Here is a 12683-nt window from a genome sequence, read left to right on the forward strand (position 1 = left end):
CACATATCTGGGGGAACTAGCTAAAGTTCCTCAGCGGTATCTGTATTTCTACCGGTATTACGATTATTCGATAAGCGTAAATTCGTCAGATGCATGTCATGCGTCATTTGCGCCCGCTGGTGGCTTCCGGGCTCTTCCTGCTTGCGTTGCCGAGCATCTTGGTGTCGTGCGCATTGCCCTCTCTCTCGGCAGGCAATGGCAGTCAGACCTCAGTGGTGAATGTCATCGTGGCGGGTGCCACGGGAGACTTGGCGGCGAAGTATCTGTGGGTGGCGCTGTTCCGCTTGGCGCTGGAGGGGGCGGTAACCGGTGGGCGCTCCTACCGCTTTTTTGCAGGGGCCTCGCAATCTTTGGAGCGAGGGCGGGCGTGGCGCAGCGGATTCTTCGACGAGGGATTCGCACTGCGAGTGTGTGGAGCTGTAGCACGGCAGCAGGGGATTTCAGCTGCTCAGACAAACTGTTTGGAGTTCCTGGAGGCGGAATTCAAGCCTAGCGTGCAGTATACACCGCTATCGAAGGAGATCCACTATCATGAGTTGGGGGGAAGCCTAGTAGAGCAGCAGTCGCCGGATAACAGGGAAGAGGGGAGAGTGGTGTACCTCGCTATTCCTCCGCAGTTCTTCCTTCAGGTGCGTGCGTGTCGGCTGGAATTCGGTGGTGGTCGTTTCCGCTGGTTACTGACGGTGATTCATTTTGCCCTCGAGAGCACCGAGTTCATTCACCGTTATTTGAGACCGGTGTCGTCGGAGAAGGGGACTGCCGCTTTTCTTCGGGTTGTGGTGGAGAAGCCGTTTGGCCGAGATCTGCAGTCCGCGCATGAACTTGCTACGCACTTGCGGTCGCTTTACAGCGTACGTTTAGGAAGCATCGGGGGATTTGATAGTGTACGAGGCTTATTTCGCTGTTTTGTTTGAATTGTTGGTTGCAGAGCGATGAGCTGTACTTGATGGACCATTACGCAGGCAAACTCATTGTTCATGCGCTCCGCAACTACTTTCAGCTGAATGCAGCAATACTTCGACCGGTCTGGAACAGCAAACATATTCGTGGCATTCATGTACGTAACATGGATGCTTGCACGTGCTAAAAACAATGTGCTAAACTGATGCTGCACAGATCGATATGGCGGAAAAGGCGACACTGCAAAATCGCGTGAGTTACTTCGACAGGTATGCTCTCACTTCGTATTTTTGGCCATATTCATTCGGTGGTAGGCTGACATTACTCTCCTAATAGTGTCGGCATTATCCGCGATGTCATGGTAAACCACCTTCAGCTGCTACTCAATATTGCTGTATCTCCTGGCTTCGATGCCGCAATCTATGATGCATCATTTTCACCTAGCGAGTGTGCTCGACACGTGCACGTGGCCCAGCGACGGTTTATCGAGTCATTACAGAGTCCCATCCAGAGTTCTCGTCGACAGCAACTCTTGGTCGGGCAATACCAAGAGTACGCGACGCATTACCGAGAGGAGTTGGGGCGAAACATTGATGAAAGCGACCACTTCACCCCGACAGCCGCCATGGTTGAATTTGCAAGCTCTTTGGAGGAGTGGGGAAACACCACCTTTCGCCTTACTGCAGCGAAAGCTACCGATGATCGATTACTGACAGTCACTGCTATCTTCGCACAAGGAACGTTCCCAAGCAAAAGTTCTGAGCCATGCAGGTTCACCGTTACGATCCAACGCGAACACAATGCAGACACGCGCCAAAGCCACCGGATAGAATGGTCTTGCGACGTTAGCGATGTGCTTGGACCCCGTTACATCCCAGACGACTGGGAGTACTTGGTGACCAGGGGCACCGTCATATCTCCTTGGCAACCCAACGCGAAGACGGCAGAGGGCACTGTTGAGACATCTCCTTGGGAACTAGGCGACGAATTATCTGCGTATGACGTCCTCCTGCGAGACGTGGTTCTTGGTGCATCCAGCCACTTCGCCGACTTGGACGAAATCGAAGCAGCCTGGGCACTTTGGACACCAGTCGTCGTAGCTGTTGAAAGATATCCACACCGATCGACGGACGAAGGTGATGTCCAAGCCGCACTGCTGCAGTTTATATCGTACCCAGCGGGCACATCGCCTTGGGAGCGTCTTCAATCGAGTTACCAATTAGAAGAACATACTCTAACAGCTAGAGAAGAACTCTAGTCGAGTAGCCTCAAACGAGCGTTGGATTGTTAGTTTTTTAAAAGGAAAGAACAGCAGTGTCTGTGGGTACCGTGTTCACACTCGACGCCACGTCGGCGAAACACGAAGAGAGTTCAGTCGACGTCACTGAGCTAGAGACTGCGTTAGTCTACAAGCAGCACCTCTCCTCCAGCGTCGTGTTCACGAAACCACTTCCCTCAGTGGGGTCGAGCGGTGCGAAATCTTGGGGGGATTCGTCCGCGTGGGCCAGTTGGATGGTGGCGACGGCGAGCAGGGCAGCGACGAAGAAGGAGAACTTGACCATTGTTGATGGGTTTGTTGTCGGGACGTGTGGTCGGCGAAGAAGATTGGTGAATGATCTTGGTGCTGTGTGCAGCACGAAGCGGATGAGTAGGTGTGCGTAGTACTTCGACGTATTCTAGCTGGTGCAACCAAGTTCGTATCAACGGAATCCAATTCGCATTCCAGCGTTTGTCCGCGCGAGCAGAGGTACTACTTGCATCTCCGAAATAAAGGTGTGGCTGTCGAGCAAGCTCTGCCAGCCGTCATCGGCGTTCCCGCTGATAATGCTCGTACGAGTTGGCCACCGTCGCGTTGTTCACCATTGCCGCAGTATCTTCGTTCAGCCAAGCGAACTTGAATGTGTAGTCGAAACCTGAGGAAAACCATGCACTTTAGATGGCAAACGCTAACAATTGACCGCAGCCACCGGACGTACCGTGGTGTTGAAGCGATGCCTGGACGTTGTAGAAGACCCAGAAACAAATTTGATTTTGCTTCTCGAGCACGAACGCGATGGCCGAGAACCGAAGACAGCACTGCAGTATGCCACATAAGGAAAACCATTAGTTTAAGGCCAAAAACAGATTACCCAACTTTGACAGCCTGTAACTTTTGATCCAAGATGGTTATGGAAACGTTCTTGGCAGATAAGAAATCTGCGCTATTCCAACTATGTTTTGGACAGTTGCAGTTTGTCTCGACGCGGTTTCCTATCTAGCGATAGCCTTCCGAACAAGATGCCTACGTTTTGAGCCGTCGACTAGTTTAAGGCCGAGAAATATCTTGCTTTTAGTATGAGCGTCAACACATGCTTGGCACTACACTATAATTTCTGATAAGTGCGATTATAGACTTATAAATCTATACCGATGGCCTTTATGCAATTATATAGGCTATAGGTTTATCTGTCAGACGATGGCAAGCATCAGTTTTTAGTTTGCTGGCCTTCTTAGACGCTCTTGGCATTTATTGCTTCCGCGACTTTTTCCTAGGCGTCGTGCTGGTGTCGAACATCTCACGTGCCAGTATTCTACCGGCTACGATTGGTGTCCGTGAGCTCCAGCACTGAGCGGGTCAAGCCATCAGGGAGCGCATCGGCTCCGGTTGGAGTACCTCTCGTGGGTAAATCGTGGGTTAACTGCAAGAACCAGGTGAGCACAGGCAGAAAATGAATTACTTTCTCTTTTGATCACTACGAGCTAAGTGCTATGCTTTAACATCTGCTGCTCGTGCAGGAGATCGTCAGGAAGCACGGCAGGCGCCACGAGGTGCGCTGCCTGTCGCACGCCGGCCACTCCATGCCGTGGAAGAACGACAACCGAGCCTGCTCGCTCGAGGGGCAGCTGGAGCACAAGGCCTTCTACCTCAACCAGAGACTGCAGGAGGACCCGACGCTGCGCCATACCGTCATTGGCCACTCGATCGGCAGCTACTTTGCTCTAGATGTCGCCAGGAGGTTCCCACAGCACGTTACCAAGCTGGTGCTCATACAGCCAACTATCACGCACATGGCGCCGTCCCCCAAGGGCAAGCAGATGATACCGCTGTTCAACCACTACGAACAGGGAGTGACACTCGTTGCTGCGGTGGAGTATTTGGTGTCGGTGTCGCTGCGGCGATGGATCGTGCGCCGTGTGGTGGGCTCCAAGACGTCCGAAACGTTGCAACTCGCGTCGCTGTTGCTCGTGAACGCGACCGTCATGCGCAACGTGCTGGGGATGGCGGCTGATGAAATGAAGGATGTGGCAAATCTGGATGAAGAGATAGTCAAGAAGTTCGAGACAAGACGCTGTTTGTGTACTCGACGGTGGACGAGTGGGTGCCCGCCGAGTTCATGCAGGAGTACCAGGTGCGCTTCCCCAACGCTCAGCACCGTGTGGTGCCACAAGCCCACGCCTTCATGATAGAGACGAGTGGGACGCGCGATATGGCTGCTCACACCTCGCAGTGGATCGGCGACGTTCTTGATGCCAAGCAGGTACGCGAAGTGGCCGCATCGGCAGCGTAGAATTGCCAGTTGGGTTTTATTTTTACTTTCTTTTACATTGCACATTGCTTCTAAGGTTTCTTTGATTAACTGAACACCCACGGGAACGTTTCGGACGTCTTGGAGCCCACCACACGGCGCACGATCCATCGCCGCAGCGACACCGGCACCAAATACTCCACCGCATTACCAAAGCAAAGCGCGAGTCCGCGTCAGCCATCATAACATCGAGCTGCAGCTGTGGTATCGATAAATGAAGCCGACATAGACCGGTTCCTAACGGGATCACACTGGATCATGATCTACTTAGGGGTGAGGCTAAATTCGGATTAACAGTTTATTCTTAGGACATGATAATCCATCAGGGGCCAACACAGATACATTTTGTAGGATATGCAGCTACCGCACTACAGCCCTAGCCGTGTGGCTGGGCTGAGCCTCCCAATGAGGGTGGTAGCTGGTATCCGTCAATGTAATGTCGCCGCGTGGGACACCGCTGACCATTGATGCAGCCACGTTGGCTACTGGCTCCGCACGCAAGCGAGTGTACAACTTGAATGCCTCAGATGCCCACCGCCCGTGGAACTGAGGGCCGTTCTTAACGGAGCGGGTGTGCGGTAGGCTCGGTAGGCCCGGGTAGGCTGCGCACCGGCTCTGTGCAGCAGTCGGGACTACCTCGAGGGAATTTTCGATCACGGACCCTACGCACACCACGAGGGGGGGGGGGGGGGGGGGGGCGCTGTCCGTGGTAGGCTGCCCAGATTCTGACTCCCCATCCAAATGGAACGCCCTCGAGGGTTGCTGCGCACCATTGTCCAGCCCAGCGCGAGCTCCTCTGACTTGCTCTCGGGTCCCAGCGCTGACGACGTGTCTACCTCCGACACCCAGGACACGACCATCGCATGCACCTTCCGTCCTCTCGCTCAAGCAGACGAGTTGTCTGGCTGTAGTGGCGGCAGTCATTCTCCCCGCCTAGCGCAGTATGCGAGCAGCGAATCCACGCTCCCCCCACCAGCGCGACACGAGTATCACCAGGCAGAGGAGAAGAAGTGTGAGGATATCGTCGAAAGCAGTGAACGCGCTGATGCCCTGCTCGCTGGCCATGATTTTGTTCGCGCGTCGGCTTTCGCTGATGCTGCTTCTCTATACCCTGAACTGGACTCTATCACTCTCGGCGACGTTGAAGTCATTATGGAGGAACTCACATCTAGCGAGCGTGCAGGTGATGATCACTACACGGAGCAGCACACGGAGCAAGTGCAGAACGAGAAAAAAATATTTCTGTACATCAAAGATCTACCCGGGTCGTCGTTTAAGTACAAGCAACTACGATTTTTGTGCAAGAAGCTAGGTGTCCATGGCTACAAGAACAAGACCAAAGCAGCTATGGTCGACTTGATCATTCAGAGGAAGATTAACGGGACGAACTCGTTCTACGTCTCTAACGTCATCTACGACGCATCTACTTCTGTAGATTGTCTACGCCTACGAGCAATATTGTGCTGAGGTCTGGCAAGTCCGGAGTCTGCGATGAATTCCACCATCCTCTCGAAGGACAGAGATACCTTGCACACTTATCGTTGGAGGCTGAGACGGTATGTAGCCCACGTTGTACGCCACCCTCGCGATGCGTGTTGGGCTCGGATATTGACGATGGTCGATACAGTAGTTATGAAGCCGTGACATACCTACAAGTACCTTTGAAGCGTGCTTCAGATCCACTTGAAGAGGAGATCGCAGTCGCCACCATTTTGTTGTCATTAATCCAAATGCTTGTTCAATTTTGATCCGTAGCTGGCTTAGATAGAAATTGTAGTTGTCGTTCTTCGGTATGTGTTTTTGGGTTCCACTGAAAGGTGTAAGTAGGTGCTCCGACGGAACATACGCGCAATCACCAATTACATAGCGTCCATACGGGAGCGAATTAATGTATTGTGATAGTGATGTCTGGCGCAGTGCGTGGATGTCCGACGATCCTCCAGGTGCAGCTACCACGAAGTACGTGAATCTGCACTTGGCGTCACAGATAGCTTGAATATTCAGGCCCATGGCGTAGTAGTGTCCCGAGAAATATGAGCGCACGTTCGCTGTACTAGAGGAACTTGGCGACTTAATTCGTACCAGCATTCCATCAATGCATCCCACACATCCATCAAATACAGCTTCGTGACTACACTTTGCAAACTCGGCTGCTGTCCTCTCGATCTCTTCGTGTGTTCTCGGAAGCTTGATGGCCAGAGCAGGGCATGTGGTTATTGCGTTAACCCCCTTATAGAGGCAGCGATAAAATGAAGCGTGGCCAATGTGACCAATAGTGCAAATGTCGAGGTAAGATCCGCCAGCTAGCCATCGCAGTGTACAGTGCAAAACTACCTCGGCAGAAATCGGGGCTTCGGCCGTGCGAACCGTCGACATGAGCGCATCTACCTGCAGATCTGGGCGCAGCAACTCCAACAGATGATCAAAAGAACCTTCATCCATCCGATAATTCCTCTCAAACGAGCTTCGCCGCCGTTGGACTGCTACGTGGTCGCTCCAAATGATCCGCTGCTGACAGAAATAATCTTCTCTAATGGCAAGCGCCTGCGTCGCTGCAGCGACACACACGACAATGTCATTCATCTCTTCATCACTGGACGAACTGCTCCATTCCTCGTCGTCCATATCGACTAACTGAGGGAACATACGTAGTATATGCCACAGGGGGTTCGGGGCGTTTTGTGAATGAGACAATTTCTCGGACACAGGTACAGTCTGGTACAGCGGCCTACAGCCCTACACTCCGTCATTCTTAACGACGACGCGCAGAGTGGTACTCTCTACGCACACCGCACACCCAGCCTACCGCTCCGTTAAGAACGGCCCTGAATGGTGAGGGCGTCAATTCCGGATCGATACATGTTTGTCGCGCCGCCAGCTCTGAGCAAGTGCGTGCTGTAAAGTTTGGGATCCTCTCCGCAGACCAGTGCCGCGTCTTGGATTGCGTTCGCCACCTGGGCTGCTGACACGCACCTTGGGTGGCGTTCACGGTCGCTGTAGATCGCTGCCGGAATGTTTGCCGGAAGGTGTCGCCTGGACCGTGTCAGTAGTAGCGCACCGAAGACTGGGCATAACACTGGGTGGCCTGAACGAGCCAGGGAACGGATGACGGGTGCACCAGCTTGGTTCGTCTTGGAGCTACATAGGCGTATGCACACTGCGGCCGCGCTGCCAGGGTTCGCTGTTGGATTTCCTTCGCGATCGGTGACTACTACGTTGGCGGCTTTAAGGGCGAACCAGCGGAACCTCGTGGCCGAGGTGGCCACAATTTACGATCGCCTCAGGAGGAAGAAGAAAGCCAGGCACAGAACCCACCATAAAGCTTGGTCCGCAGGGTCCTGAAGGTTGAGTCTGGCGAAAAAGGCCTCAATTAGGGCGACCGACACTGGAGCTCTCTGCCTTGGTGGGGGATCGAGTTTGTTGATGCCGCGCAGGAGCATGCGGACCTGTGGGTGGCTTGTTGGAAAGCTGAGTCCTGACGCCAGCAGGAAATGGCGGATGCCGAGAAGTGCGGTTTTGATCGTGGCGCTTCGCACTGGTTGGCTGGACCCGAGGCCGTGGATCCTGCACTCGATGATGAAGTTGGAGATCAGACTGATTTGGATTGCCGCAGGCATGTTCGTGTCCCAAACTGCGCCACGGCGGGCTAGCCAAGACTTCCAGAAGTCGAACGCGCGGCGGTAGGTCTTGAGGGAAGTTGACGCAATGGAGTGTTCTCGCAGATGTTGTGCCAGACTGTCTCGAGGTATGAGATGGAGGGAGGGGACTGCGCCTGGGACCAGCCACGAGTTAGATTGGAAAAGATGAGAGCGTGCGCGTCGCCGCTCCACCGCCGAGATCCTGCGTCGGCAATCGTATTCTCGACGCCAGGGATATGAGAGGCGGAGAAGCGCAGGCCGTACTCAATCTCCCATATGCCAAGAAGTCTGGTCAGTAGCTGTACCCGACGGCTGCGGGACGCCATCTTCATTTACCAGGAAACGGCGGTGGTGTTGTAGATGAGGAAGCGAACGTGAATGGGACTTGGCTGCTGCCGTTCCCGGTGCCACTGCGGAGCCCAGGCGTGGATGGCGAAAGCGCGTGCTACGAGTTCGCGGGAGTTGATGTCAAATTCGTTCTGAATGCCCTCGTGGAATGCCTCGATGAGACTGGATTCTGTGCCGTTGGATTTGTATGTGAGATACGCCTGAGACGATGGGACGGTTGCGCATACGCCTTCGTCGGATGAGGCGGTCACGACGGTGATGTCTATGGGTGTCGCGTTGGGCCCGAAGAGTGTTTGTCGTTGAAGTGGGTGCGAGTGTTGGTCCTGTCGAGAAGCGCGGTAGTTGTGATCGATGTGCGGGGTAGACGGTTTATTTAATACTGAATTGCTACTGCTAGCCTAACATGCATGCCTCGCTGTGCTCCTACGCGAGCACAGGGCTCTCTTTGCGTATTTCTGGGTTTTTCCTTGACTATGCGCTACCCTGCGTCTTTTTGTTTTCTTTTCATTTCTTTTTTACTAAATGCATGTTCCATGTTTCTTTTTCATGTTTTTCCTACAAAATGCATGTTCACTGTGACGGCTGACCCTCTCGGGTAGCTGCCACAGGAACTTCAAGCCTCTGGCCACGAGCAAGCAAGCCAGAGCCTTTGCGCCGCATCGCTCTGGCTTGCTTGCTCAGCAGGCCAGAGGTGGGCCTGACAATGGGAGCCTGGGCGGCGAAGTATTCGAGCGGGACCCCGTTGAGAGATGGAGAATCGAGAATTTGCCACCACCACACTAGGTCGTCTCGCATAGCCGCTGAAATTTGAACACGTTGAACCCTGTGTAGGTAGCGTTCGGTGGTCCATAGGCGCTGCAGAAAGACCCGAGCTGGTCGAATGCACGTGGCCACGTGTCGAAGAGAGCCGAGGAGGCTGAGATAGTTGTTTCTTGACAGTTGCACCGCGTTGAACTCTTGCGAGATGAGTTGCTTCGCCTTCGTTATCTTATCATCGGGTATGGAGACCGTGCAGGCGACGGTGTCGAATATGAGGCCGAGCACCTTTAACTTGGTGGCCCGCCGAAAATTTGTCTTTGTTAACGGCTGCGCTGCCCATAACACAGGTCACTGCCCAGCGGAGAGAACGGCTGATGTCGTCGCAGTTCGACCCTGCATCGGATGTCACGTTGACGTGGTCGTCAACCCAATGGTATTTGTAGAAGCCCTGGGGGTGACACGCGTTGCAAGTTGAGCCGTGAATGTGTGCCACCGCGCCACCGAGGATGCCGTACGTACCAGAGCTTCCAGCCCATCCAAAGGCAGAGGATAAGTCGATCATTATCGCGTTGTCTTCGGGGATGTGCCCTGCAAACATGTGGACGCTCTCGCTGTGAATACTGGCATTCCGGTAAGCGGCGGCGACGTCGCCAGCCATCAGCTTGACAGCGTGAGCTGGGTCGGCAGTGCGGCATCGCATGATTTCTTGTGCGATGTTGGAGCCGTTCTCGAAAGTAGCCCTCGGGATGGAGTCGGGATCTGTGTGATCGTTGACTGAGCTGTGGTCTGGATGGGATAGGTCGTGGATGACACGTCCCGTGGTGAGGGGGTCGCTGTCCCCTTTGTCGACGACGCCGACAGGGTCGCTCGCACACCCTCCTCGGCGATTCGGACGAGATCGTCAATGTGTGTGTACCCGACGCAGCAGCGGCGCAGGGCGGCAGGCAGCATGGCCTTGTTGGGGCGATAATCGTCTGAGGCTTGGCCACGAACCAGCTCCACGAAACGTGCCAGTGGTAGTTGCGTCCGCCGGATGCACTCGGACATCGCCGATTGCATGGGTTTGTTGAGCTCGAATCGCGCGGCATCGTTGGGGGTGCCCGGATTGGCACGTCGTGGGAATGGTACGCCAACCGCATTAAAGCGGTCGTGATGGACACGTCTCTGATGGACTGGCAGAGCTCGGCACGGCGCTGGCTAGAGTCTTGGAGGCGCTGGAGCGCATGCGCTGAGGTAGCTGGCTGGATCGTAGGGACCCTAGAAGTAGCGGTAGTTGCGGACTGGGGAAGGGCTGGAACACGCATGTGAGCAGAGTTAGTCATGGACGCATCGGTGGCATGCTCGGAGGAGCTCTCACCGGCAAGTGCAGTTCGCGTGGGAGCACTGTATGTACGGCCCGGTCTGTTTACCGCCGTACTGGTGGGCGGCGAAGGTACGTGGGTGCTCGCCACGGGCGGGGTGTCATGCGCATCGGCGGCATCTCCACTTGGGATGGTGTTCCCTGGAGTCTCGCCGGCATGTGACACCTGTGGTTGTGGCGACGGTGGCTTACTCGGCAGGACTGAAGAACGAATGTGTGTATTCGTAGTTATCCTGGTGATGGAACGGAGTGCTGGTAAGCCAGCAGCACCTCGTCCCCATCAGCGGCGCTGGGGCGTGCCACCGTGGCCGAACCGCCGCGTGATGTACGCTTGGAGTGCGGACGGGAGATCGGCCGGCCAGGTGTGAGTACGGCCGGCGACGACGCACTCACCGTTTGGCCCGCCTCGGCAGACGCCGCCGCCGAAGAACCGAAGGCACGGTTCCAAGCCGTCGGCATTGTGAGGAATCAGGGCGCGCACACTGGCCGGCATGCTGCTTGGGCGGGTGCTGCTGGCGTTGCGGCTGCTCGAGCGGCTGCGGGGCGACGGCGGCCAGCGCGGTGAGGCGGGCGCGGGAGCCACTGGTGTGTTGCTGAGCTGTTGTAAGGCCATGACCCAAGCGACCGAGTTAAACTCGATGCGAGACGCAGCCGCCGAGAAGTCGCGCCACCAATACGGAGAGTCATCCGACAGGTGCACGTACACCGCGCCGAGGTGATGGTTAACCTCATGGAGTGTGCGTAGCACGCGACGCGGTGTGTGAGCAGGGTCGTCGTCCATGTTGGCAACCACAAACTCGCGAAGGCGATGCAACGGGCGAGACGTGAGCTCGTACCATTCTGCATGCGCGAACGTAAGGAGCCCTTTGATCGCACTGAGTAAGTCGAAGTACGATGTGCATGGTGGGGCCGGAGGGGCGACGGCGGTCGGACCGAAGTCCTGGGCGAGGTTGGCGCCGGTGGACTCTGCCTCGAGCCGGGCCATGTGGTCCGCACGTCGGTAGTACATGACCGAGAAACTGTATCGGCCAAACTGAGCACCCGCTGTGGCTGACAGGACAGCTGGGCTATCATAGAATGTGACGCATTCGAGCAACCGCATGCGGTTGACGAAGGACATCGGCGTTTCGTGCGTGCCTTCGTCGGTTAGAAGGTAAGGGTACAGACCGTGTGCGGCAAGCATGTGCATTGCTGCAGGCACAAAGTCGCCGCGGGCGCGCTGGTTCCGTGCTGGGGGCGGGAAGTGCGCTGCGCGTAGAGTCAGGCCCGCTTCGGCTGGAAGCAGGCCCCGGTGATTGGGCATTGTCCAATTTGTGGCGTGGGCTCATGACCTTCGGCTGGCAGCGGGAGACGGTCACTGGCTGGGGTTGGAAAGGCCGTGGCCTCGGAGCCCGCGTGGGGGCGCATGAGGCGTAGTAGCTCACTAAGCATCTGTTGTATTTGAGGGGTGTGCGCAGGCGCATTTCCCAGGTCCAGCCGCGCGATGGGTTCAGAGCCAGGCGCGGCATGGAGTGTTGGGCCAGCCGCGAAGACATTATCCGGAGCGACGGGTTGCGAGTGGGGTACTGCGGTGTCGCCACCGTTGCGGAAGTTGCGCACGAAATCAGCGAGGTCGAAGTCGCAGTGCAAGTCCGCGTTAGGCGTCAGCTGGGGGGCTGTGGGCTCTGGTGGGACTGAGGCTGCTGGTTGCTTCGGATGCTCTGTCAATTGGGACCCACGTGGCGCGGCGTGGCTGACCGGGGTTCCGTGCTGGGAGTGTAGTGGGTCTAACTTGACTCACTACTTCAGCTTACACGTTGCGCAACGTGTATGAGGAAGCGTAGGTACTTAGTAATAACTTAGGTTAATTATATTTGAATACACAAATATAAGTTAAATAAGAAGGGATTCCAAGTGACTTAGATTAGGTAAAATGAGAACTGTATTGCTTGTAAATTGGTCTTCTTCTAAAATCTGCTGAAAACTGTTTATCATCTATGAAAGGGTTGACAGCGGCTGGCTGTCAGAGCCCCGCTAATATGCATGACTCTGATTGGTAGAAAGATGCTGCTTTCTACCAATAGGATCTTTGGGTATGTGTGGACCACTCATTGTGGTGGTCCACTTCAATGT

At 55.3% G+C, this 12683-nt stretch overlaps 2 protein-coding genes across 2 annotated transcripts; both read left to right on the forward strand.

Moving 5' to 3' along the window:
* Positions 1 to 89: 89 nt before the first annotated feature.
* IUM83_04764 (GDH/6PGL endoplasmic bifunctional protein) lies at positions 90 to 4448 on the forward strand (the record flags this gene model as incomplete). Its single annotated transcript, XM_067928861.1, has 7 exons — positions 90 to 629; positions 705 to 851; positions 929 to 1057; positions 1117 to 1169; positions 1237 to 1261; positions 3676 to 4100; positions 4202 to 4448. 7 exons carry the CDS (start codon positions 90 to 92, stop codon positions 4446 to 4448), a joined length of 1566 nt encoding a protein of 521 aa, XP_067796327.1.
* Positions 4449 to 5207: 759 nt separating this feature from the next.
* On the forward strand, positions 5208 to 5933 carry IUM83_04765 (uncharacterized protein; the record flags this gene model as incomplete). Its single annotated transcript, XM_067928862.1, has 1 exon — positions 5208 to 5933. The coding sequence occupies one exon, from the start codon at positions 5208 to 5210 to the stop codon at positions 5931 to 5933; it is 726 nt and encodes a 241-aa protein (XP_067796326.1).
* Positions 5934 to 12683: the final 6750 nt, after the last annotated feature.

Source organism: Phytophthora cinnamomi, assembly GCF_018691715.1.
Source record: "Phytophthora cinnamomi strain GKB4 chromosome Unknown Contig17, whole genome shotgun sequence".
Taxonomy (NCBI): Eukaryota; Oomycota; class Peronosporomycetes; order Peronosporales; family Peronosporaceae; genus Phytophthora; species Phytophthora cinnamomi.